The sequence below is a fragment of the Talpa occidentalis genome, unplaced genomic scaffold (genome assembly GCF_014898055.3).
Source record: "Talpa occidentalis isolate TD23 unplaced genomic scaffold, MPIMG_talOcc4v2.1 talOcc4.4, whole genome shotgun sequence".
Lineage (NCBI taxonomy): Eukaryota > Metazoa > Chordata > Mammalia > Eulipotyphla > Talpidae > Talpa > Talpa occidentalis.
The window spans coordinates 41544155-41571666 of record NW_023604295.1 but is presented as its reverse complement, the minus strand read 5'-3'; the positions used below and the strand labels follow the sequence as shown (position 1 = coordinate 41571666).

Here is a 27512-nt window from a genome sequence, read left to right as displayed (position 1 = left end):
TTCAAGCATTTTATTAAATTAGATAAGGAATCTCCACATCGTTGCACATACTGGCTTATATGTGATTATAAGGGCATATCACTTGTTTACAGATGTTTACATATCACTGTACAGAGATACAGCTGTATTTGCCAATGGGTTGGCAAATCTAATACACTTTTAGCCAACTAAAATTCAAAGGTAAAATACGTAATTGTCATGCAAATTCTAGAACAGTGAATCATGACAGAGCTCATTCATTTTATCTTTACTTTGAAAATGCACATGATGTCCACAACCAGAAAAAAATCTGGACTAGCATGTTGTCACTACACAGATATTCATTTTATCTAGAAACATTTATCCTCTTACTACTGGCTTGTTTGATTAGAAATAACTCACCCTAACCACAAAAGGGTTTTTTGGGGGAAGAGATTTACTGTTGTATAAAAATGTATGCCCACTATTCGTATTATGCTTTGAAGTCACTGAACTTTCATTAAAGTATAATAAAGCATGACACCCAAAGAATCCCAGCTATGACCTTTTCACTTAGTTACACTATGTGTGTGTGTGTGTGTGTGTGTGTGTATCAGTTCAAGATAACACTGTGAAGACCAAGTAGACTGAACAGTAAAACAGTGAGGCTGTAATAATCTAGATCTATTTTAACTTAGAATAAGTGACACTACGCTTAAGACCCTCAAGAGAACCTATGGACTTTGTCCTAGATGGCAGCATTGAAGTCCCCTGTAACAAACAGCTGATTATCAGGTTTGATGTTTGACTAGAAAATAGTCTTGTAGCCTCAAACGTATTTGTTCACATCTATATTTAATTTATGACCACCATATAATAATGGGTAGGTAGACAAGATCAAAGATCATTTTGTAAGCTTTGCCTCCCCACAACCCCCCACCTTCCCATACAATTTTCCCCTGCTTTAAGCCAAGAGGCCAATGCTGAATTCAAACTTGTATGAACTAAGTTTATAGGCAATAACATGCAAATTAGGGGATAAAATTAAATTCATTTGTCAACAGCAAACATTATAAATGTATGCTACTATCCCACTAAACAGAAGACCTAGAGAACCCAAATATGTAAGAAAATACCCACATTAGGTTTAAAAACAAAGAATTTTGAAGGAATTTTATCTTACAGTGGTTGAATTTACCCACCAAAGGCTTAATGACGACAAAACATTTCTGCAACTAAAACTAAAAGAGAATTAGAGGGAGCTGGGAATACATGTTAGATACTAACGATCTTCAAGCTTTGAAGATGTCATTGCATGAAGAAAATTATGGGAAACACTGTTCCCGATAATTATGTACACCCTTAGTGTAACATATGGAGAACACTGTCTCCGATATAGACACTGTGGTAGGCAAAAACTACCTTGTTCTTTATACATTATGGAAGACACTGCTCCCGATAATGTGAGTTAGGTTTGTGACAAAGGTACTGGAAATTTTGCAAAATTCGAATTAAAAGTTACTTTTTGGATAAAGTGAGCTGTAGATTTTTTTCACAAGTATTATCTCAGCCGTTAAGCGACATGAATGTTAAAACTTGAACACAATTCATTGTATTTAGGGGAACTGTAATTTTATCTGATTGGCTGAACAGACATGTAACTTATTAGCAACCCCTAAATTTAATTCTTCTCCAATATTTTAGCTTTATAATTTTATTTGGCTTGTGGATGTTTTAAAAAACCTTCACATGTTGGCCATAAATGCAAAACTTCCAGTATCTGTTGGGTTTTATTAGCAGATGCTGCTTTTATTAAAAAAAAACGACAGTATAACTGTCATAATTATGGAAGGCACTGCTTCCGATAATTATCTTCTATAAAAAAAAACACCATTTATAGTGAACTCTGTCACTGATAAATAAACAATAAATATCTCAGTGCCAAAATGATAGAAAGCTTTCCCAAAAAATTAACACTTTGGCCAAAATTTGGCAGTGTGTTCTTTAAAGTCTGACAAACTGAGTTTGAAATTAAACACCTAAAACTGATTTTTAAAATAACTTTGGAAAAAATTAAAAACAAAAAACTAAATGCCTGCCTATGGGGCAAGGGACAGAGGAAAAGAAAAAATACTAAGTCTTTGGCTTCTGGTCTCCTCTTTTCATAAATACCCTTGAGGTTAACACATTTAAGGCCCTACTCCTGCAATTTAAACAGTTGAACCTCATTTTATCCAGCTGAAAGACCTCTATTTCAGACCTCATTGCAAGAATACAAGTCCCATGTCTTCTGAAAGTTAACTGTTTCACTCAGGGATATGGAAACCAACTAAATCCTTAAAGAAAGGCATACATCTCATTTGGAGAACAAGTTCTTAAAACCTGGTTTCTTCACTCTAGCATTAATGAAGATGGAGGATCACACTAAGCTACTACTTTTATCCCTCCACAGATATCACCTTCCTCCTCTCACTCATGCCCAATCCATGTCCTTAGGATTTAGAACAGTTCCCGTAACTAGTTTGACTTTTTCTTAACTGTAACAAGAAAGAGGCAGTTCCCATAACTAAGCACTTAAAATTCTAAAGGTAATCTGAAGAAAATATTCTATCAAGATCATTTTTAAGTGGTTATTCACTTTAACTTGAAGTGCAGGTACCTACCCTGTACTAAAAGCTGCTGCCTAAAGACACCTAGTAGTACCAAGATGACCGGGTAGAATTTTAACAATATTAGTTTTTGTTGCCTTACTGAAAATTTAGCACAACCAGTATAAGTCTAGAAACCACACTACCTGATATTCTTATACAAGTAAAGGGCATCACATTTAAAATTCATTGTCAATGTCCCAAATGTCACCAGAGAGGGCATTTGCAGCTCCCTGAATAGTCCAAGTTGCTAGAGCCAACTGGTTTCTCAACAGTGTTTCGTTAAAAGCACTGTCCTTTTTCTGACGTAGCTTCAAGTTCTCTATTAAAGCTGGCAGAGTGTGAGAGCCAGAGCCCCAGAAGATATGACGGAAAGGAGATTCTCTTGGAGACACGTAGGGTGAGAGGAAGTGATATTCCACCTATGAAAACAAAACATACAAGGGAGCTTACACAGTTGCTATGAATTCCCGCTGTAAGGAAAGAACCTGACATAGTAAATAATAAAACGACTATCATTCTCTCATTTCAAAAGTTAAAAATTCCCTGATTTTAACAATGTTAACCTTCTAACATTAAAATGGTACAACTTCTTTATAAAAATGAACTCTAGTTGTAACTAGGTTGCATTTTGATTGGAACTTATCTATGGGATGTTTCCAAATTTCCACTGTAACAAAACCTTCCTAGCCAACTAGATAAAAGCAGTGAAGTGCTGAATTAGAGACATGACATTATATTATTCATTTGGAATACATCCTATTCATTAGAAATGAATCACAGAGAAAAATAACAGCTAAAAATCATTACTGATCTCTTCTTAAAAATGTTTTTAAAGTCCAAAAAATTTAATGTTGGGTCAAATGTTTCTTGTGTTTCCAGTTTTAATATGCTGATTTTAGATCCTCTAATAAATAAAAGTAAAATAATCTGTGCTGAATTCTAAAGCTAGGGATTCTAGGCACCAATATTTGTCACTCTACCTTTTAGAAATGTGAGATTTGCCAATTAAAAATTAACACACTTTTATAGTTTCTCCTTTTCTACTTACATTCATGATACGGTTATTGATTTCCCTCATGACAAATCGGTCCTTTCTCTCAGCATTCTTATAATCTGTTGTTAGTCTAGAAGTAGCTCGGAAAAAGTCTCCACGAGCAGAATACAGCCACTGTAGATTCAGACCCATCTCCTGAAGTAGAAAGATAGTAAATTCACTACAAGACACTAGATTTCTAAGGATACTATTCTATATACATTTTCCAATTTAGGTGGGGCAACTGAGATGATTTTTAATAAAAGAAGGTGGCAGAAATAAATGCAAGACTCAGAGAAAGCCAACTTATGCAGCACAAGAGATTTCAAGCTCTATAAAATACAGAAATACACTCATTTTAAGCCCAGCAGATAGTACAATTATCCATTCTTAGTCAGATAAGAAAACCATGCTCATTAAGACATTTAACATAATTTACTTAGTAAAAGTATACAACCCTGTCTAGTATATTGTTTTCATTTCGATTCCTCTGTGGAGGACAACTCAAACACTTAGGCTCAATGAACTTCAGGATCTCGTTATTTCTATGTGGTATGTTCCATTTTCTGATCAGTTATAATTAGTTTCACTTTTAAGAAAGTCATAATAATTAAGGTTCAGTTATTAGTGACTTACTTCATTTAAGCAAATCTGGTGACATGACTTCTAATAACATAAAACCAAATGGAAACCACTTACTAACATTGAGTTTTCAAACATTTGAATACTGGACACACAGGGTCAACACTAAATAAGACTGTAACTACTGCCTAAGTTCTCTCTCCATCCATGTCACCTCACAGTTCAAAGTCATGCTTAAGATCTTTTATTTTCTCTGGGACTTACTTCATTATGGGTGACCTGGGACTGTATCAATAGAAAGCACAGTTTCATATTCTGAAATACTTGGTGTATGCTTTCCCAGATCTATTAACCCACAGACTCCCAAATTCTCTTTCAAATGAATTTACAGATTCTAAGCAAAATTATACTTTCGTTCACTTTAAAACATACTGTCGGGCCTTCCTGGTGGCGCAAGGGGTTAAGCACAGCACTGTGAAGCTATTCGCAGCCTCTGTAGCACAGAGTTTGATCCTCAGACCACCAGGGAGCTACCCGTATGGTACAGCAGACCTCTCCTGTCTTGTCCACTGCTCCCCTCAGCAGTGTATTTCAGTCAGTCTGCCTGTTCTATTCCCCACTCTGTCTCTGGTGAATCCTCTCACCCCCCCCACCACCTCTGGCCTATACCCCAGTTCTTGTATGCATAAATAAATAAATCTTTAAAAAAAAATAAAATAAAACGTACTTTGGCTACCAAACATGTCACTTCCAGAAACATCTAAATATCATTCTTCAAGCTGCTCGATATTTCGACAATAAGAACCTGATCTTAATTACTATCCGTACCTTTATGTCTGATCTGAATTGGTTTATATCCTTCACAAATGTAAGTATTTTATCATTATACATCTCATAGTTCAGGTTCAATTCAACATCATGGGTAAGTTTAATCATGAGCTGGCCAGCCACTTCTGCTGCAACACGTGTCACTTCGTTTAACTGAGGAATAGTCTGAATCAGCTTCTCATAGGTATCCAGGGTAGTACCCAACAAAGGATAATCTGTGTTCTGGAAAACAGAGCTGGATTAATGTAGTCAGAAGAGTTATAAGAGCAGAAACCTCACATTTCTGTTTCACCATCAAGGTAATAGTAACTAAAAATGCTCTAACACATTCCTACTACAATTTATTTCATGTGCACTATGTTAGGAAGACACCAGTTTTGTATTGCCTCTGAACCTATCCTATTTTCTCCTTTCTCCTAGGGTCTATGAATCCCTGTTCTATCATATCATTTACCCTCAAAATAGATGCTGAGGGCCTCCCCGGTGGCGCAGCGGTTGAGCGCTGGGTTGCGAGGCTGCCCGCAGCCTCTGCAGCACCAGTTTGATCCCTGGCTGCTCCCAGGCCACCAGAGGAGGGTCCCACATGGCGCGCAGACCTCTCCTGCCGTCCGCTGCTCCCCTCAGCAGTGTACTTCGGTCCTTCTGCCTGCTCTGCTCCCCGTTCTGGCTCTGGTGAATTCTCTCACCCTCCTGCGCTTCTGACTGTACCCAGTGCTTGTATAAATTAATTAATTAATTAATGTAATTATTTAAATTAAATATTAATTAAATAAATCAATTAATTAAATCTTTAAAAAAAAAAGAGCTGAGCCAAATTCCTTGAGGTTATGTCTTAGTTCTCTTCTCTCTGGGATTTTGGTCCATATTAATGAGGAAGGAGGAAAGCATGCATTTCATGAAATGTACTTTCAATTTAAAATGTTAATCTTACACTAAATTTTCCTTCTTCCTTATTTTTCAGCACTCAGTCCAGTCATGTTACCATGTAACTCATGTTACCAGTCATGTAACTGTTACCTTCCTAACAAAAATGTTTGATGCTCCCAAGATCTTCTTACATTCATTAGACAACCTTAGAAAATATGTCTTCAACTCTGTTCCCTACCATTGTCCTTCATGACAACAACATTGTCAATTCTTTGATCTAATTTCAATTCTTAATTTTCAGACTATACATTTCTGTATTACCAGTACACCTCTGAATCAGTACTACCAGACTGACATGTGAACCTCATTTAAATTTTAAAAATACAGGTAAACAGAAATCAATTAATTTTTTCAACCATAGGACCTGACACTTAGTTCTTCCTATGTACTAAGCAGACATTATGAGGAGTTATTTCCATATTTGCTATTCCACTGCAATAGCAAAAGATCAAAGGAATTCCAGTTATGTTAATCTCCAAATCTAATTTTCATCATTCCTACACTCCAGAATTTTCCCTTCTAGTCCCAGACTGAAATCCTCAGTGATTAAAGTCTAGTGAGGACCTAGCCATCAATAATTTGATGTCAAGCGCAAGCTTCTACCCGGACTTCCTGTACTACTTTAGACTTTCTTCACCCCTTGAGTTCACTAGAAGTTTGGTCTTCCAAGCTTACCACTTCAGCACAGAAGAATTCATCATTGTGTTTACTCTGCTTGGCTATTAGAACCTTCTAGTTGGCTTTTAAACTAAGCCAAGGTTATTTTCCTACAACTTGGTGATGTCAAAAATCTGGTTTTTGTGCTTTTTACCCTATTTAAGAGAGTAACATCTCTGAACAAATCTGGAACGGTAGCTCAACAAATATTAAGAATAGCATGTCCAGCAGAACTTTGTTTGATGGAAATATTCTGTGACTGCATTGTCCAATAGATAGCCTTGTTAGTAAAACTCATCATACTTAAAGTTTTCAGCAAATAAATTCAAATGCTAATTAAGCTGAGATAATTCCACATTAAGACTGATAATAAAGGAGCCTACAATATATTGCAAAGTGTAGAACTCTTAAGACATTTTAAATACTCTAGGAAGTTTGATCTCAAATGTGATGAAAGAGATCTAAGATGTAATGCTTTATAGTTTTTCAGACTTACCTCACAAAAACAGAAAGAAACTGCTGGGATTCCAGAATATGCAAGGAAAGGGAAAGCAGCATTATCAATAGAAAATTTCTCACTGCAAGGAAAACAAGAACATCTCTTTTAAATTTCTTCTAAAGAACAAACTATGCTCCATGCAACCCTTCTCCCTGCCTCCTCCCCTGCCTGCCTGAACTGACCCCAAATAAATTTTTAAATTGAAACTCTCTAGGTATAGAACCTTGCTCACTGCAAGGTTAGGTTTAGATCTCTACCTAACACAGTAGATGCTACTCTACTGGTGACTGTGCTTTTCTATTAACTTGTTGATTCACTTTTCTCAACTTACACTTTGTTCATCCAGTTGCTATCCTGATATAAAGGCAGTCCAGTATTTGGATGTTTCACCTGTAAAATAAGAAATTAATTTACTATTAAAGTTTATCTTTCTGAACATAAGTTATTCAAGCTAGTCACTAAAATGCTTGTCTTTATATTTTCTTGAAAACTATTTCTTTAGAACAATTAAAATAATCTTGAATTTCTGAGGTTAATCTTACAAGTGCTGCTAGTTCCTTTAGTTATGAGGAAAAAAGCTTTCCTTCTTAACTAATATTTTAAAGGTGGCTTTACTGCAATTTTAACAGTCCTCTCTAGCCTTCATGATATGCCTATCTTGTTTCTGGTTTTTTCCTTTCTAGCACATTTTATAATCTTGTTTGAGACCCTACAGTAATCCCTAGTTTCCCATGAGCTCAAAGTCAAATTCTCTCACCCTCTTCCAACTTCAATCACTCCAAATACATTGCCTCTAATCCCATTAGGCAAATCTTGGTCCCCCCTCATTCAAAACTATGTTTATTCACATGTCTGTCTTCAATGCATAATTCATCTGGCCTTCTAATTTAAATCTTAGGTATAGCTCAAGTCCATTTAAACCTTCCTTAATATTCCAACCCCCTATGGGCACCTAAGTACAGCTTAGGCCTCATGGAATTCTATTATATATTCCTAAATAGACTACATATTCTTTGAGATCAAAGCCCTTTATATAGTGCCTCCACCACTTTACATGGTTCAATAGGCTAGGGGTAAATAAGCCAAAAGCATGATTTAAATAATGCTGCTGTAGAACTTATTCTTTATTTCTGTTTTTGGTTACTTGCAATGGCTTAAATATTAATGTTTTTCATCCTATGAACATCAAACAAAATACTAAGTTATACATTTTTGTAATTAGGCATACACTCACATCTTGCATTGTTTTCTCAATAAGCGAATACAACAGTGGGCTGGCTTGAACCTTGAAGTTGCTCGTACCTGCAAAGAGATTATTTTAACATTGCCTAGTTAAAACTATTCTCTAGTCAAACAGTTTTCACAATGCTACTTTTACATCTAAAAGTTTCCGGTAAGCAGAAGAAAATAACCGAGATAAATGGCACATACAATTGCCCTCTTAATGAAGGAGACAGAAGTGATGTATGAGTCAAATTCTTTATTTACTGCCAATCTTAATTTGAATCAACTAAAGTTCTTATTTCTTGAATTTGCGTAACTTTAAGATTAATGATTTTTTGGGTGTCTTTTTGGTTCCCCCACATTTGGGCAGCAATCTGCTAGCTATATATAATGAACTATATATAAATTCTGCTGCCTAGGTAAAATGGAAATAGTGATTAATTCAATAAAGATTAGCTTAATTATAACTCCTCCCTTTTTCTTTCCAATGTAGACATTTCACTATTTTCAGTTCATCCATTGGCTACTTCAGCAAATCTATTAACATTAGAGGTTAATAAGTACCTCTCTGTACAGAATGGTTTAGTTCCTTCTGGTCTAAATTACAGTGTCGACTAGTAGTTCTCAAACTTAAGCATAGCAAAATCACCCAGAGTACTTGTTCAAAAACCTTGCTAGAAATGTTTCAATGTCTGACTTACATGGCCTGAGGTTTCACTGTTTTTGCAAGGTCCAAAATTTTACATCTCTAAAACTTCCTAGGTTATCCTGATGCTGATCTGGGGACCACATTGAGTACTGCTCTAATAAGGCAACCTGTACCCATTTTATAACATAATGAACTACTTAAGGAAGTCAATTTTTTCATCTGGTTGTGGCCAATAGCAATTGTAAAAAAATATCATGTGCTACTTAAAAAAGCTTTCTTCTGCTGTTTTATGTGTAGTTTGCCTGAATCTATAAACAGCAAATGAAAGGGATACTTACCAAGAACAGCTTTATCCAGATTAATGTAGGTGAAAGTCTTTAAATGCAAGGAAGAAAGGTATCCCTAGAAAAGAAAGAATATCAACATGTATTAATCTAATTATCAAATTAAGAGCTACTATTAGGGATTTCTTTTTAAATTTGGGTTCTATTTAAACTAAATATCCAGAAGCAAAAATGATTTAATCAAACCTAAAAATGCATGGTTTCTGGCGGAGAGTTTAAGCTAGTACAAGTCAGGTGCCCATTCTGGGTACAGATGATACTTAGTTTATTACCTCTAGCCATTCAGTGGCACCAACAGCTCCGAAGTCTCCAGCACTCCAGCTGGCAAAAACAATACTTCTGCTGGGCTTAAACCCATCTAAAGGACAACAAAAAGTTTTATCTTAGAAAGGTTATATGTAGGCAAGATGAAATCAGAAATGTCTAATTCAGGACAGCAGAGTCATAAGATTCATAATTATTTTCTTTTTGGGGCCCCAGGTGAAATACCAAAAAAGGAACAGGAACAACAAGGGATACAAAAACACTAATTTGAAAGGAAACCTGCACCCCTATGTTTATTGCAGCACTATTTACAATAGCCAAGATATGGAAACAACCCAAATGCCCCAAAATAGACTAGTGGATCAAAAAGTTATAGTATATTTATACAATGGAATATTATATAGCAATCAAAAAAACACAAATTCATGCCATTTGTGACAACATCAATGGAGCTGGAAGGGATTATGCTAGCCAAAATTAGTTTGAAGGAAAAAGATAAATACCAAATGGTCTCACTTATATATGGAATATAGAGAAGCCAAACAAAAGGTCAAGAAAAAGTCAAAACTAGCAAGCTCATCATAGAACTGAGGCATACAGCGAAGGAGGAGGCAGGAGGGGCCAGTAAACAGGGGAGGGATGAACACAAGGGAATAAGGTGATGGTTCACAGCTGATACAATGGTGGGAGAACTGTGGGGACTACAACGATGCAAGAAAAACATTAATAAATAAAAAAACAGACAACAACAACAATAAAACAATTATCATGAAATAGAATTAAAATTCACAAATTTAAGTGATATAAAAGAATTTTCAAGGTCTCCATGGTGGCCCAAGGGGTTAAGACGCAGCTTGTGAAGCTGTCTGCAGCCTCTGCAGCACGAGTTTGAGTTTGATCCCCAGCCGGCCAGGGAGCAACCCACATGGCGCAGCAGACTTCTCCTGATTCGCCCACTGTTCCCCTCAGCAGTGTACTTTGGTGGATCTGCCTGTTCTATTCCCTGCTCTGTCTCTGGTGAATCCTTTCACCGACCCCACACCTCTGGCCTGTACCCCAGCTCTTATATGCATAAATAAATCAATCTTTAAAAAAAAAAAAAGATTTTTCAGAGAAATTAGTGACATTTTAGGGTTATATGTACCACTGCCCTTGACTCTCTTCACCATTACATGTTTTTCTGTATTAAAGTGTTTTCAAATAAAAATTAACTTAGTCAAGAATGTGATGGGGATTTGCATTTGTATGAAAGTGGGTATAGTGGAGTGGAAAATACCATGGAAGAAAGGGGTGAACGTAAGCCTTCATATATTATGATATTTAAATATAAAAAAACTTATATTTATAAACTGAGTATGTAAACATTCTACTACATTTATAAATACATTAATAAAAGTATAATGTTATAACAAAACTATAGAATAGTAGTACAAAGAACACATGCCACCACTTGTTTTCAAATAGATTGCATGGAGACCAGACAGATTTGCCATATCATTTTGGATATCTCAAAGTAAGAATTAGGGGCCAACACTTTCCTCCAGTGTCTCAAAGAAACTGATGATTCCCAGTGCCATGACAACAGCACATAGGAAGTTGTTTCACAGTCAAACGCAGATGCTATGAAAGATAATCTGCTTTGTCTCTTTATATTTAAGAGCACAGGGTCTGCCATGCATGAACCATAAGAAGAGAGGCAAAAGTGAACAAAACATATTACAACATTTAGAATTATAAGTAGCATACAAATGCTCAAGATCCAAAATTTGTACTCTACCTTTTAAGACCATATCCGAGAATACATTGGCAAGTTCCAATAAGAGAGCTGTTCCTACACTGGACTTTGCAGCTCCAGGACCCCAGGCGTCCCTCTGGGCCCCTACTACAATATAGCGATCTTGATTTAAAAAAAAGAAAAGATAACATACAATCAGTTTTCAAATTGTTTTGTAATGCTGAAGTCTAGAAAAAGTACAGTAGAAGGGTTAAAATGTAGCACAAGTATTAGGAATAAGAGACTTCAGATGTGACCTAGGACTCCAGAGACACAAAATTTACATGATGATACTAATCTTCATTACTGTAATAGAATTGCCACTCTTCCTGTATTATCAATTAAATTTATACTCTACTTATTCATGCTCACTAATAGTTTAGTAAGCAACTGAAGTCCAAAGTCTTTCCTGACTAAATGTTATGTCTATTTGAATGCTTTTACACAGCGAGATTGTCACCCATTCATTACATATTGTCTATGGCTGTTTTCATACTACAATGGCATAGGTGAACAGATGCAACTCTATATAGCCTAGAAATGCTTATTGTCTGCTCCTCAAGAAGAAATTTGCTTATCGCTGGTCTATTCAATAATCAAAAACATAGGGCCTCCCCTGGTGGCGCAGCAGTTGATCGCTGGGCTGCGAAGCTGCCCGCAGCCTCTGCAGCACCGGTTTGATCCCCAGCTGCTAGCGAGGGTCCCACATGGCGCGACAGACCTCTCCTGTCTGGCCCGCTGCTCCCCTCAGCAGTGTATTTCGTCACTCTGCCTGTTCTGTTCCCCGCTATGGCTCTGGTGAATTCTCTCACCCTCCCGCACTTGACTGTACCCAGTGCTTGTATAAATAAATAAATCTTTAAATAATAATAATAATAATAATAATAATAAAAAACATTTTGTAGTCATAACGGTCAGTTTTTGACAAGTTAACTTCCTAGGGCCTTATTACCTCCCAATAAAACTGACAATTAAATAAGTGACTTTAGGATACACAAGATTTACCAATTCATGAAACCAAGCATAGCCTGCCTTCTTGCATTCCCTCCTCCTCTGGTCATATCCTTACAGAAAACAGAAAAAAAAACCCAAAAAACCAACAAGTTCTTTACCTGGTTCTTCAAATCCTTTAATAACTCCAAAGATGTTCAAAATTCTTACTTCTTTCAGCACATTGTTTACAGTGAGCTTCACCATTTTACTCTGTACAGACTGTAGCTTACATGAAGAGTCTGTTTCCCAATCAGATGGACAGTCTCTTTCCATATTTCTAGAAGTAGAAAATAGAGATCAGAGTTATTGTTATTTCCCAGGTTTGTTAAATCAGTCCACCATCCTGACCAGTAAAGTTCTAGGTTAAAAGGACTTAAAAGAGAATACACGAAACTCACTCCCTTTGGGCAATCATGAGAAGTGTGAGTTACTTCCTAATTTAACCAATGTTTAAAAAAAATTTTCAATGGGCCTCCCTGGTGGCATAGGGGGTTAAGTCTCAGCACTATCATGCTTTCACTGCTGCTGCCTTAGTTCGATCCCTGGCCAGAAAGCTAACCCACATGGCACAGCAGACCTCTCCTGTCTTACCTGCTGCTCCCCTTAGCAGGGTATTTCAGTAGATCTGCCTGTTCTGCTCCCCGCTCTGTCTCTGGTGAATCTTCTTACCCCCAACACCTCTAACCTACACCCCAATTCTTTTATGCATAAACAAATCTTAAAAAAAAAAACAGATTAAAAAAAATTCTCTACCATTCTTACCTAATGTGTGCCTTTATGCCAGAGACATACTATAGTTTCCATTTGAAATAGATACTGAGATGGATTAAGATTAAAATTCTTACACAAAAGTCTACTAATATATTCTCACATTGCCTAACTCTTTCCACTAAGGTAGTAAACATTCTTATTTCCGTAATCTGAGAATATTCTCATGGTGCTGGAAGGTATTTTCCCATATTTAATACCTTTATGTGATATCCAAGTAACGATTGCTCTAAAAGATTTACTTACATAAATATGTCGAAACATTACTACCCCCTATTATACAAAGATAAGATATATGGATGGTTTCATAGATTAGAAAAGATTTATAGGTAGTGGGCAAAATTAGCTAGTTCTAAGTTTTGTATGAGTCAAAAAGAATCACCTATTACAAATGCCTTCGATTGTGTTATTAATAGTCACATTATATTTTATGAAGTTCTTATAGGTAGATGGTTCATTTGAGATCAATCACCCTGTTAAGTGGAATATATTGTAGTTATCTAATTAAGTCTAAGAAAGAAAATCAATGGATTTAGAGTAACTTATTCCACACCAAAGAGCAAATAAATGCTCACTTAAGCTTCTAAATTAGATCTCCATGGTATGTCAATACCATGTGGGAAATTAATCAAGATAAAGACAAAAATTAAAAATCACATCATATCAAGATAAAAATTAATGACATGTACTCTAATCAGACTGGTTTCTATTTTTACAGAGGGATACTTATACACTAGGGAGGATATCCAAAAGGACTAATCATGACTGTAAAGCATTTAGAAACTGTCATGAAAACCAAGGATACTCACTCTATTGACAAGAAAACTTAAATTGTAATGTTGCTAACATGAAAATCCTGAGCTAATGGATATTAATAGGACTTAACATGAATTCTAACAGATTTTCCCCAATAACTGAGTAGGTTGCAACTGGCAACAAAGTGCTTTACCACAAAATGTACTCAAGCAGAAACTGTGCCAGGATTATTACAAAAGGAATTCACTGGGTGAATTGAACTAAGACTCCTTGAGTTTATAAACTCTGGCCTACTGTTAAGATCATCTTATGGAAGAAAAATTTCATTTTTTATCTATATTAAGTTAATGGATATGTGTGCCCAAAATGTTCCGAATGTGGAAAATTATAACCAATTGTTTTAAGATTTTATGAAATCAAATTAAATAGATTATTCTGTCCTACTCAATAAACTTCACCCTTCACAACAGCTTTCAAATAATAACTTACTGAAAGAGCTTTTCTGCACTGGCTCTGGAAATTGTCTGGACAGGTATATTAGGCAGTCCTGATGACTGAGATGGTGGAAACTGAGTGTGATTGAAAGACGGAAATCCAGGTGTATAAGGGTCGCCTGTTCCCAGATGAGCCTAGTGAAACAAAAGCATAATTAGCTCTATGGGTACTTATTAAAGAAGTTTCTTATAAGGTTCAGATTCAGTATGAGGCTATAGTACAAGCTTAATTTATAGTTTAGCACCTTAAAGCCTAAATGGTTCTACCACTTGTGACTCTTGTTTTATATGGCCTATGCCAAATTCTCAATTTAAGATTCTACTGATAAAGTACTTTTAGCAGTAGTAATTACGTCTCAAAGTCATGTAATCCATCTTTTTACTTACTACTCAGAAAAGCTCTTTTAGGATGAGTATTTAAGACACAGTTCTATTTCTACTAATATGGATGGAACCCAGAAACATTTTTGAAAATTGAAAAACTCATTTACACAAGAAATAAGAACTCACATGTCCAAAGAAAGGAAGGTCTGCATTAACAATGCGAAACTTAGCATTGTCCATGTATATCAAGACACCAATTGCATTGTAACTTTCAGCATTTGCTACCTAAGGAAAAACATGGAAAGCTCAAAAAATTAATATCTAATCATACAAAATTAGAATATATAATGGACTAAAGGCTAAAAGACAAAAGGTTACAAAAGACTATACCAATATTCCCAAATATTACAAATAGTATGCATGCTTAGGAAAAACTTTTGCCTTAAAATTAACTCATTAGAAGGGTTTAAAAGGGCCTCCCTGGTGGCGCAGGGGTTAAAGACACAGCACTATCAAGCTATTGCCAGCCACTGCAGCACATTCCATCCCTGGCTGGCCAGGGAGCAACCCACATGGTGCAGCAGACCTCTCCTGTCTCGCCCGCTGCTCCTCTCAGCAGTGTATTCCAGCAGATCTGCCTGTTCTGCTCCCCACTCTCTATAGTGAATCCTCTCACCCCTCCGCACCTCTGCTCTACACCCCAGTTCTTGTATGCATAAATAAATATTTAAAAAAACCAAAACTTAAAAAAAAAAGGGGTTTAAAAGATAAGAGGAGTAATAAAAATCCACCCAAGACAACCCATCTCTTGATGTTACAGTCCAGTCCCTTGTGTAGGTTTGACTTTATTTTATACATTTTTACATCATTTTTCATTTTTGTACAATGTATGCATTTTCATCTCAGTGACAGTCCCTGTGAAATTCCCACCACCCATTTACCTGTGTACCATCACCATAGTTCCTTGTGCTCTTCCCACCCCTGTTTTGATCCTACTCTCCTCTCCCCCTGTGCAAAATGTCTCTGGCTTATAGTTGCCTGTTGATTTTGATTTTTACTTTATTATAATTATTTTTTTTCCTGATCCCTTATTTGGACCCTCTACATTCCTCCTATAAGTGAAATCATCTGATATTTTTCTTTTTGGCTTATTTCACTGAACATGATCCCTTCCAGCTCCATTCATGTTGCTGCAAATGGCATGAGTTTATCTTTTTTTGATTGCTGAGTAATATTCCATTATGTATATATACCGACCTCTTGATCCAGTCTTCTATCTCTGAGTATTTGAGTTGTTTCCATAGGTCTTTTAATTTTTATAAAAGTTATAACTAAATTCCATATATACAGAAAACTCAGTTACATAGACACATTTAAACTGCTTTCACTTAGGTATTTCTGGTTACTTAATTTTTATTGAAAGATAACAGCTGCACAATTCTCCAAGTGACTATGCCACAGCTTTGAAGTATTCTATAACTTTAGATAACTGGAATTTATTTGGATTGCTTATTTGGATTTACTTTAATAAATTAAATTGTATCAAGTGTGAGAGTTTAAGACTGCTGAATGTAAGAAAAATAAGAATACCATTTAATTGAATGATTTGATAACTCATACTCACCTTTTCAGCAAAAGTGATTTTCCCTGCTCTTACAATTACTAAAGATCCATTCACAGGAGAGTGTAAATTCTCAAAGTCTTCTTTAGTGCCAAAATTAGCATGAACTAGTTTTCCCTAGAATAAAGGCATTAGATTTAATGAGTATTAGGTATTAAAACAGTGATAGAATCTTTGACAGAACAGTTTCACAGATCAAACCCAAGAGAGAAAACCAAATAGGGAAAAAGGAGGCCAAGATCTAAGAAAGGCTATCTGAGAGTTCTAAAGTTTAAACTGTTAGGGCCTCCCCTGGTGGTGCAGCAGTTGAGCGCTGGGTTGCACGGTGCCTGCAGCCTCTGCACCACCAGTTCAATCCCCGGCAAGGGTCCCACAAAACAAACAAACAAAAGTTAAACTGTTCATGGTTATCAGGAGTGAGGCTGTAGCTGTGAACTAAAACCTTGAATGTTAACAAAACTATCTACTACCTCCAAACCCCTGGCCCATAGGTAGGCAGGTAAAGTGATATAGTACAGATAACCAGGAAGATAAGAACAATCATAAAACTTCACCTGGCTTGGAAGACATCTGTTAGGTAAATTTCTAAGATGTATAATATATAAGCACATATATTATAAATTATAAATGTGCTACCTCTCATATGACACATTATACATGTGACATATCTATTTCATACCTGTTACACATATTATACATGATATACATACACAACATACATATCTTTTGTTTTCATGCTAAAAATTTAGAAGAATTCCATCTAGCTGGCTTTTTAAATTTCTGTAGTAGTATGGCCATATTTGCCTAAGTTTTAAAAGATAAAGTAGTAAAGAATCAAACAAAGACTAGACTCCAAATAAGATGGTTATGGTCCCCACACAGGGGGATATCTGATACATGCTTTCATTCAGCAAACATTTCCATGTGTTGGGCAGTATCCAAGGCTCTGGCTCTGGGACATAGCAGTATATGAAACCAACCCCTAGCCCTTGGAGTAGCTTATGTTCTAGTGTGGAAATAAATAGATAATGTCAGCTGCTATATGTACTATGAAAAAAAAAAAGCAAAATAAGGGAAAGTGATTAAAGGAAGCACAATTTTGGTCCGATAATCAAGAACACTCCCCAGCAGAGGTAATGTTGGAATAAAGATTTGCACTATGTGATAGAACAAGCCATGTTGATATTCTGGGGAAGAGTGGTACAGGCAAACGGAAAAACAAGTTTTATAATGGCTTGAGGTGAGCGTATACTTCAGTTTGAGTGTTTGAGGAACAGCAGGGAGGCCAGAGTGGCCAGTAAAGAGCAGGTCAGTAGAATTACTTAGGGTCTTGACAACCAGGATGAAAAATTAGATTTTACTTTAACTGTAAGGTTGAAAATGAAAATATCTCATGATCAGTTACATTTTACAAGTAAATTGATAACTCCCAAGAACAATAAAGAATTGTTTTTTGAGCTATTCATTAGGGAAAGCTTGTCTTACTTACAGTAACTGTCGTCGCCTTACTATATGACACATAACCCTCAGGATTCTCCACTAGGTATGGTGAGTTATTGTTTGTATTGACTATAGTCACTGAGTTTCGAGAACTGTGAAAAAAGATTAAGTTAAATGAGACTAAAGTCAACCTTGAGAAAAAAATAATTAAGTGACTTTAAAATAAAGTTTACCATCTCTCAACATACCTGCCTTTCACCTGAATCTTAACAAAATGTTCATCATACCAGATTTTACTGAGTTTCAGTTCACGGAATTTATTTTCAATGGTAAAACCAAGGGTTTCATCTTTTTGAGATCCAGCCTCACGAGGGACATAAGAATTTTCATTCAGCCACCTGGAGGAAAAAAGTCACTGTTAAATGTACTAAAGTTTAACTGAAAATTAATTCTAAACTCAAACATTACCCAAATTGTTTTTAAAACATAGCTCAACTGGGCCTCCCTGGTGGTGCAGCGGTTGAGCGCTGGCTGGGCTACGAAGCTGCCCGCAGCCTCTGCAGTGCCGGTTCGATCCCCAGCCACCAGCGAGGGTCCCCACATGGCACGCAGACCTCTCCTGCCACGCCCACTGTTCCCCTCAACAGAATACTTTGTCTGCCTGTTCTGCTCCCTGCTCTGGCGAATTCTCTCACCCTTCCGTGCTTCTGACTGTACCCAGTGCTTGTATAAATAAATAAATCTTAAAAAAGCAAAAAACAAACATAGCTCAACATAGTCCCTCAGAATTAAGATAAACTGTGATCCAAAACTTCTAGATTGACTATATCCATAAGGTCTGCTGTACAGTATATATAAAAGTATTCGCTAGATGACACGAAAATGCCAAGAATTCTAACTTAAGACTAAAAGTTAGTGTACCACTAAACTATAAGAAAGCTAGCAAAAGGTAAAAGATGAATTTCTTTCTTACAACACAGGTTAGCTAAGTGTCTAAGGAAGATCTTAAAAAACTAATGACAAAAAGTTTAAGGATACTTCTTAGGGCATAGATTAATGAGTGAGATCCAAAAGAAATCAAGGAACACTAGAGATATATCAGTTTGGGTAGTTAAGCTAGTTCCAATCTAGAGGAGGATGGTTACTGATGCCTGTGTGGATAGTAGCAGGGTTCAGAACAACTTATAAGGGGTTAAGATGAAAAATCAGAGTACAATTAAATCTGACAGCAAACAACAAGCTATAAGAACTAGATGGCAAAAAGATTTAGGACCTGTGATTTTTTTTTTAAGAAAAAGAAGAATCTCTACAAAAGTTCTAACTTTATTCCTTATCAAAATAGTTTTAATTCTTTACTGCCTTCTTACCCTCTGACTAAATATTAAGTTTTCCTGGGGCCTCCCTGGTGGTGCAGGGGTTAAAGTCTCAGTGCTATCAAGCTATCACCAGCCACTACAGCATGGGTTCGATCCCCAGCCAGGGAGCTGACCCACATGATGCAGCAGACCTCTCCTGTCTCGCCTGCTGCGCTCCTCAGCAGTGTGTTTCAGTGGATCTGCCTTTTCTGCTCTCCACTCTCTGGTGAATCCTCTCACCCCCCACACCACTGGCCTACACCCCAAAAATAAAAATAAATTAAAAGTCTTTCCTTACAAACTGTAACCTTTGTTTTGATTCCCTGTAGCTAATAATCAGTATTTGTTCAGGAATTAAGGTTGAACTTATAAAGCAGTTCAAGCTTACTTGATAGTGCTGGTGAAGTCTATGGTATTCAGTTTCTTTGACAACATTGTCTTGAGGTCTGACCAAAATAAGTGAGAAGGTGTTTCAGGTTCAAAGGCTTCTTGAGATTCGTCAGGTTCTGTTTCATCTTTCCCAGGAGGCATCGTTCCTGCCAGTCTCTCACATTCAGTTTTTGGTTCTACACGTTTACAATACCCCAAGTAGCCAATCATAAATCCTGAAGATAAAAAGTTTCAGAGCTGAACTCAAAATTTTATTTATAATCTTATTCCTATAGGAACCATTATATCAACATTTTCAGCTAAGCCTTGAAACATACTCATTTTAATCTAATCATTATCAGTTTGAGTAAATAATGCACCTCATTTTTGTGGAAAGCCATTCAATCTAATAAATTATACAATAACCTTACTTTAAAGTTACTATTTCAATACATAGGTATATATTTTTCTTTTCATAAGCCTTTTTTGAATCCTCACACTGAGCTTCTATGCTACAAATATCTGGCACATATTTCTAGTACAACATTTACATATTACACTGAAAATGACCCATGTGTCTCTCTTCTCCCACCAGGCTAACCTCAAAGGCAGGAATAGAATTGTTATATTTTATTCGAAGTACTTACCACAATGGCACATAAAAAGGTTTTATTTACAAATAAATGTTTGCTGAGCTGAATTAACAGATTACCTAGAGTTGGTTACAAGAACATTTAAGTTTTTAATGGCCACTCTTACCAATCAAGAAAAAGGTGATTACGGCAATAGTCGCATAGCAGATATATCCATTAAACCTTTTTGGTTTTGTGACATTGGCAAGATTGCCCCGCACATTGTTGTCAACATTTTCTTCTTCATCTACAGCTAGTTTCATCTCCACATGACTGTTATCACCATCGACTTGTCGAGCCAGACTAAACCGGGTATATGACAATGGTTCTCCACCAAACTGAGATTATTTTAAATAGAGAGAAAGAAAGCATTACGAAAGAGAAGAGCGGGAATAGGAACATTTACAAAGAGCTTGGTCAGGTACTACAATTACTTTTGCACCATTACTATGACTTGCTACACATTTTTAAGGAAAAAGAAGATCCCCTTTCAAACCAACACTCCTCCCTGTGCCCAGTTCCCTCAGTGGCAGGTAAGGGCTATATGGCATTCTGGCATTCTTTATCTCATTCAGCCTTGAGATATATTCAAAATATTATCATTCAAAATATTATCTCTATAACAATTCTTCAGGGTTTCTGTTATGTATGTCTCCTGGTATACATTTTGATCAGTACTCTCAAATTTATCTATCTATTTAGCTGTCCTCCTCAAACATCTTACAAAAATCCCATAATTAACCCTACTCAAGACTGAATTTCTTTGTGAGATCAGTTATGCCTTCAAACCACCACTTCAAATATAAATGGATACCTAGATCTCTTTGGATATTATATCATTCCTACTGGGTGAAAGTAATAGTTGTATACTTCATATTCTTGTCAAATGAAAACAAAAAAAAAATTAATCTTACCAAGTTAGAGAATGCTGATCTAGCTTGATCCATCATTCTGCACCACCACACAGAAGATCCTACTATTAAAAACACATAATGACTATGAGATAGATACCACTGTTCAAGATAGCAAGGGTTTTATATCACCCCACTAGATTATTACATACCAAATTCACTTTCAAATATATCACCACCTTTCCATAAAAGACATTTAACCAAGATATTTAGTTTACAATACAAATTTACTGTGATTCTTGATTAGATCAGAATTGAGATGGGCTGGCAGTAGAAAAGGCCAAATAAGACATTAAAATATGAGAAAATTTAATAGACTACATACCAGATCAGAGTATTATATCAATGTTAGATCTGGGTGGTGTGATAATGCTATTATATTTTTGGAGCATGCCCTTTTCTTGGGAGATTAATGCCAAATAATTTAAGGATGAAAAGTATGGTGATATCTGTAACTTACTTTCAAATAATTTGGTTTAAAAGAGTATATAAGCAAAACAAATGTGGAAAACTTCATTAGTGAATCTAGGTGAAGAGTACATGAGTACACATATACTATTATTCCATATTCCCTGCAGATTTCAAATTTTTCAAAATAAAAAATGTGGGGGAAATTAGAATGTCATTCACAGTAAGTAGATTTAAATAATTAAATTTAGTACTCGAAAATGAACAAATATAAGAAACAATGCACTACCATCTGGGGGAGAGGGAAAGTAAGAATTAAGTCAACACTGGTCATGCTACAAAGACCAGTAACAAAGCATCTCTAATAGAAGAGAAGAGAAAAATCTGACTCTCCTAATTAAATAGTTCCCTACAAATGATTTGATAATCTTTGATGCAAAAGAATAGACAAAAGAAAAGCACAAGTATACTATTTCAGATGAAGAGGCCATTTATCTGAAAGGCTGGATGACTTTGAGAGCTGATACTCTAAAAACGAAGTTCAATGCGTTACTCAGTGACAGAAATTGTGTCCTCATCTCTAGAAACTTAAGAAATTAAACTTTTTTCAAAGCAAAATATTATCTCTATAACTAACAGAATTCTTTTATAGCTATGAACTAAAATCTAGACTTTAATTAATTTGATTTGAGTACATCTAGACACTTGCTTGAAAACAGACTTTATTTCATACTACCTACTTTAAGTCTTTTCCTTACCACAATATAAATTCTACCACATATAACACCCACATGGCACAAAGCAAGCTGAGATATATGATGATTATTAAAGACAAACAAACTGGCATTAGGTAAGTCTAATTTATTAAACGTCCTCTGCATTTTTTTTTAATTCTCCAGCTTTAAAGATGAGAGCCAATAAGCAACAGATCATATTCTTAGAAGCACAATCTTTTGGACCTTCTGGTAAAAAAGCTTATCACTATCACCACACCAGAACGGCACAAACCCAATCAATAAAGCCAGAACTAGAAGGCCCCACCCTGAACCAATTTTAATCATCCTTTTCTAGGAAAAGGAGCTTACAAGATTAATACTCATCTGAACCAGCCATAACTCAAAGTCTCCAGTTGTAAAGTAATTTTAAGACTAAAGTGACAGTACATATAAATGAATAAACTAGATAAGGGATTTAAATGAATGATAAGGAGACCGCATGACTGCAAGTCTCTAAAGCAGGTAGATATTAATAGGTTATAAACTTGATTTTGTAATTAAAATCTAAGTGTGTTTTTACTGAGAAAAGATACATTATTTCTATTTCAATCCCCAGACACAACATTAAGACCTTAAAGTAAATCAAGTCAGAGGAAAAAAAAAATTTAATCTAGGCAAATCCCATTTTAACTTGATTTTCTTAACTCCACATCATGAAGACCATAATAATTCTAAATCAAAAGTTATTCCTGAAGTTTTATATATAATAGAGTGATTCCTTGAAAATAACACCTTAAAACTTTTTATTTAAAAGAACCCCTTAATGAATTTTCTTCCAACTGAAATCACTCTAATTTATGTGTTCTAAAATCATAAGAAACTTTTCAAACCAGTTGTAATAATGTTATAGGGTAGCCCCGATACAAAACGGGGTGCCTGACTGTGGGTCCTCACCCTTGCGCTTAAAAGGACTTATCAATACTCTACTGCAGGCACACGCGAAAGGTTAATAAAAGGTTTATTTACAAGGGAAGGGGAAATGAGGAAATGCACAGCTCAGAGAGAAAAATGGGAGACAAAGTTTTAAATGAGTCCTACCCAATCCGCCGATCTGGAATCCCAAATGGCACTCTGAGAGCTGGCGCAGCCAGGAGCCAGGAGCCCTGAAGCCAGGAGGCAAGCGACAGCGACAGCCAGCAAGCCCCAAGGCCCACGTGTTTGGTTTTTTTATACCCAACCTGGCTGCTTAACTCCACCCTCAGGTCCCAGCCACCTTCCCTTTGGTGGTGACGGGATTTGTCTTTCCCAATGTCTTGATGGCTTTGGTCTGGAGTGGGGGAGTCCACAAAGCCTATATGGGATTAGCGCAGGACATCCTTTCCCCCTAACAATAACACTATTCTGTTTACAAACGTAAGTTTGCTAAAAGATCACACATCTGAAAGTTAAATAATTCTTATATAGCTTATTTCAAGATATCACCATCAATGTTGGTAATCTGTTAGGAGACAAAACAGCAGCTTGATTTTATTCACAGCTAGCACCTTGAATATCTTTGGTGTTCTCAATGATAGTGGGAAAAATTATTCAGTTTCTCACATTAATAATGAAAATTTAGGTAAGCAAAACAGAGTCCCACACATTTTCAACATGAAATGGACGATCTGAAATGTCTTTAATTGAGCAATAGGATGGAAGACAGGAGGCAAGCAATGGTACTAGCTAAACTACAGTCCAAAACTTGTTTTAGATTGAAATCATCTTATTCCTCCTTTCTTAACATGTGGAATTAATTTCTATTTAATTACCTTGAGGTTGTAAGCTACACTGGGGTATCTCAAAACCAGGGTACTATAAATAATATACACAGCTAAATGGTGGTAGGGGCTGTGGAAATCAGGGACCAAAATACACTTTTACCTTAGTATGACATACCCAAAGCTGCTGCTCCATTTTACTAGAAATAACACGCCACTTGTTTGTTATTACCGACAAGCCCACTTTAATTTAGAAAACAAGCCAATTTCAAGTCCTGGAAACGTACATAAAATGAAATTCCTCTACTGCTTTTGAGGCTGAGTTCTAGAGACATTCACTGCTAACTGCATTGTCCTTTATTTTCCCCTTAAGGAGAAAGAATTCAGTTCCTGTCATTACCCCTACCATTCTTCCTCTATTCTTGAAGTCCTACTCATTTCTTCCAAGTTCAGCTCAAGGGCCAATTCTGATGGATTTCCCAATCCTACAATACTTGATATGAAATTTTATGGTAATTACCAAAAGTAAATATGTTTGATTTCTTAACCACATTAGGCCATAAGAACTGTATGAGGTGGGCCTCCCTCGTGGCGCAGAGGTTGAGAGCTGGGTTGCGAAGCTGCCCACAGCCTCTGCAGCGCCGGCTCGATTCCCAGCAGCCGCCGGGCGGGCGAGGGTCCCACATGGCCCTGCAGATCTCTCCTGCCATACCAGCTGCTCCCCTCTGCAGTGTACTTGTCAGTCTGCCTATTCTGCTTCCCGCTCTGGCTCTGGTGAATTCTCTCACCCTCCCGCACTTCTGACTGTACCCAGTGCTTGTATAAATAAATAAAATAAATCCTTAAAAAAAAAAAATGAATGAGGTTATTATTTTTTCACACAATTCAGAAATGACATGAAAAAGAATACAATGAGAACGTTTGACCTGGAATCTTTTCCCATCCCTGCCAATATTATGGTTTATCCTGAATCACAGGGTAAAAGTTAGGTGGTAAAGAGATTTTAAAAAGCAGAAAGACTAAGTTTATCTGGCTGAGTTCCAAGTTCCCAAGCAACTGGTTATAGGTACCCATTTTGCAAACTATTTCTCTAGATAACTATGCATTTGAGAGGAAAACATAAAGAGTACATGAAACTTACAAAACTTCTGCAAGACCTCAAAATTTATATTTGTTTATACCCAGAATGACTTGTAAAGAGACAGTCAAGGTGGTTCCTAGCTTTAAGAGTCTAACTCAATTCTCTTACCACCCCAACTTTATGGACCTAACTGAAAGGTTCAGTGGAGGAAATCAAAGAAAATAAATCTTCATTCTCCTTCAGTTTTTCTAAAATGATTGCCTCACTGAAGGTCAAGACCACTTAAAATCATTGTAATCTATTTGTGGGACAGCATCTGGGAGAGAAGCAGATAGATAACACACAGAGAAGAGTTCCAAAATGTCTCAAGAGATTATTCTTGCCTAACTTTCACTGCCTAATTCAGGTTAGCTGAGAACCTTGCTCCATTATAGAATTATCAGTGGGAAATTACTGCCTCGCATTAGGGCATAATTAGTCAAGTTGTTCTTTATCCCATAACCTTCAGCACAGGTGAGGTTCACAACCACCACTTCTTAACAAAGAAAAGTTAAAGGTGTTATGCTATATAAAGACTTGAGGGAAATATGTCATACCAGTGATATTTTTTTAATTCTAGACTTCCTTGTTCAGTTTATTATATTCCAAAACTGAGGGGGGGGGGAAAACCCCAGCAGGATCAACAATTTATAAGGCCTAAAGTTAATTTTCACAATCGCAAACTTCTGGAAATCTTCCTACAATTAAGGTCAAATCCCCAGCTCAGAGACAACCAAATCACCTACTATTCCAAACTCATATATGAGCGAGAACAAAGGTATCAGGTATCCAAATACTTCTGTAAGAGGACAACTATTTCCTACTTCAATTCTCTTACCACCCCCAACGGAAAAAAAGCCGCAGCAATCATGTCCCCAGGTATATCCAAGGTCAGTCGCTACAAACAGTGGGCAGAGGGGAAGTGTTAATCCAAGAGTTAAGTCATAAAACATTTCCTAACCCACTCTCCCCACTGCCACTTTAAAGAGCTGTCCACCAGAAAAATGACACCATGGGTCTCCATCGTGTTTATCGATAAAGCACAACTCTTGGATCACATTGCTAATTTTCTGAAGGCCAAAGCCTATTCTAATTCAAACGACTTTTAGTCTTTAGACCAAGGCTTCCACAAAGCAAGTCTTATTCCTCTGGTCTCCCAACTTAGCAGAGCCAACCAATACGAATGTTTTCTTAATGTGAACACCTGCGGAATTCAGTAGGCTACTGCCTTGGGAAAACTGAGAACCCACTTTCATGGCCAATAAGCAGCGACCAGCAAGCAAGATCAGGTAACAGAAACCATCCAAGTGCCTAAGACACACGAGAAACCCAATCGAGGTCAGCTTTGTCCCTTTCAGCAGGGCTATCACGGAGGGCCCACCCCCCCAAGAAGCTACGGACTACCAGGTCAAGGTCACCCATGCACCCCGACAGCCATCCCCTGGGGGCACTTCCTGGAGCGGCCACGTGCTCCCAGCAGTGCAGGCCAGCGCTGCGGCGGACACCTCGCTCCCACGCCCGCCGCCTGGGGCTGTGCCCGTTGAACCCGCATCTTCAGGGCCAGCTAGTGAGGCCAAGGGGGCAGAGCGGCCCGAGCAGCCGGAAGCAGAATAGCGGGGCGCAGAGGGCCAGTGGGGTACTCCTCACTTCGCCCTTGGAGCCTTTGTAGACAAACCACCCGCGGCTCAGAGCCGGAGGCGGGCACGAGGGATCAGCCAGGGAGAACAGAACCACCGGCCCTGTCCGCACCGCGCCCCCCACCCCCCCCGCTGCACCTGCAGCCCGACCCCGGCGGCGCGCGGGCCCCCTCCACCCGCCCGCCCCACCCCGCGCGCCGCCGCCTCCCGCTCCCCGGCGGCTCCTGGAGACTGCTGGACAGCACCGCGCAGGGGCCGCCCCGACGGCCGCTCGGGCCAGCCCTGCCCGCTGGAGGGAGGACAAGAGGGTCGGCGCGCTTCTAGCCACGGCGCGTCACTCACACGAGCGCCTCCTCCGTCGCCACCACCCCGGCCGCCGCCGCCAGAAGCTGACGCCCTTTGCGGGGACAAGCGCGCCAGCCGCCGGTTTATAGGCGGCCCCGCCCCCTCCGACCCCCGGCAGACGTCACTTCCTGCCGCACGTACACCTAGGGAGGACGTGGGGGCAGATGCCGCGGCGGGGGTGCGCACGCACGCGCTCGCCGGCGCCGGGTCGGAGCGTGGGGCCGGCTGAGGGCGGGGAAAAGGCGCCAAACGGCAGGTGCTCCGTCGGCGGGCGGGCCGTCCTGGGAGCCGCGGGGGCCGCCTGTTTTGCCGAGCTCTCTGCCTAACCTTGACACGGCTCCTTGTCCTGCGGCGCAAGGTCAACTCGCAAACGTTGGCTGCTGGCGCTGAAATAATTTCATAGCGTCCTTGATAGAAATGCTTGTCCTTGATAGAAAATTACGTAGGCGCTGCAGCTGTATTGTGAATATGTATTT

General features: G+C 37.8%; 1 protein-coding gene across 2 annotated transcripts; it reads right to left on the bottom strand.

Moving 5' to 3' along the window:
- TFRC (transferrin receptor) lies at positions 1–27105 on the bottom strand. 2 transcript variants are annotated; one of them, XM_037525366.2, is made up of 19 exons: positions 27034–27105; positions 21057–21118; positions 20270–20480; positions 19530–19746; positions 18035–18184; positions 17836–17938; positions 16350–16463; positions 14912–15010; positions 14397–14536; positions 12503–12660; positions 11394–11513; positions 9625–9710; positions 9347–9410; positions 8370–8437; positions 7467–7525; positions 7133–7214; positions 5053–5274; positions 3658–3798; positions 1–3028 (listed from the first exon to the last, which is right to left on the bottom strand). In XM_037525366.2, the coding sequence occupies exons 2-19, from the start codon at positions 21090–21092 to the stop codon at positions 2786–2788; spliced, it is 2313 nt and encodes a 770-aa protein (XP_037381263.1). In that variant the 5' UTR covers positions 21093–21118; positions 27034–27105; the 3' UTR covers positions 1–2785. The 2 variants fall into 2 exon arrangements, with proteins under 2 accessions (XP_037381263.1, XP_037381264.1); XM_037525367.2 differs by having other exon boundaries at positions 21057–21115.
- Positions 27106–27512: the final 407 nt, after the last annotated feature.

Bases quoted from the DNA above. Each gene is read 5' to 3' on its own strand.
- TFRC (XM_037525366.2), bottom strand. From the start codon at position 21,092: ATGATGGATCAAGCTAGATCAGCATTCTCTAACTTG. The intron at 20,481-21,056 runs GTAAGATTAATT...AAATAATCTCAG, and splicing joins GATCAGCATTCTCTAACTTG to TTTGGTGGAGAACCATTGTC. The intron at 14,537-14,911 runs GTGAGTTCTTAT...TTGTTTCACTAG, and splicing joins ACCTTCCTTTCTTTGGACAT to GCTCATCTGGGAACAGGCGA.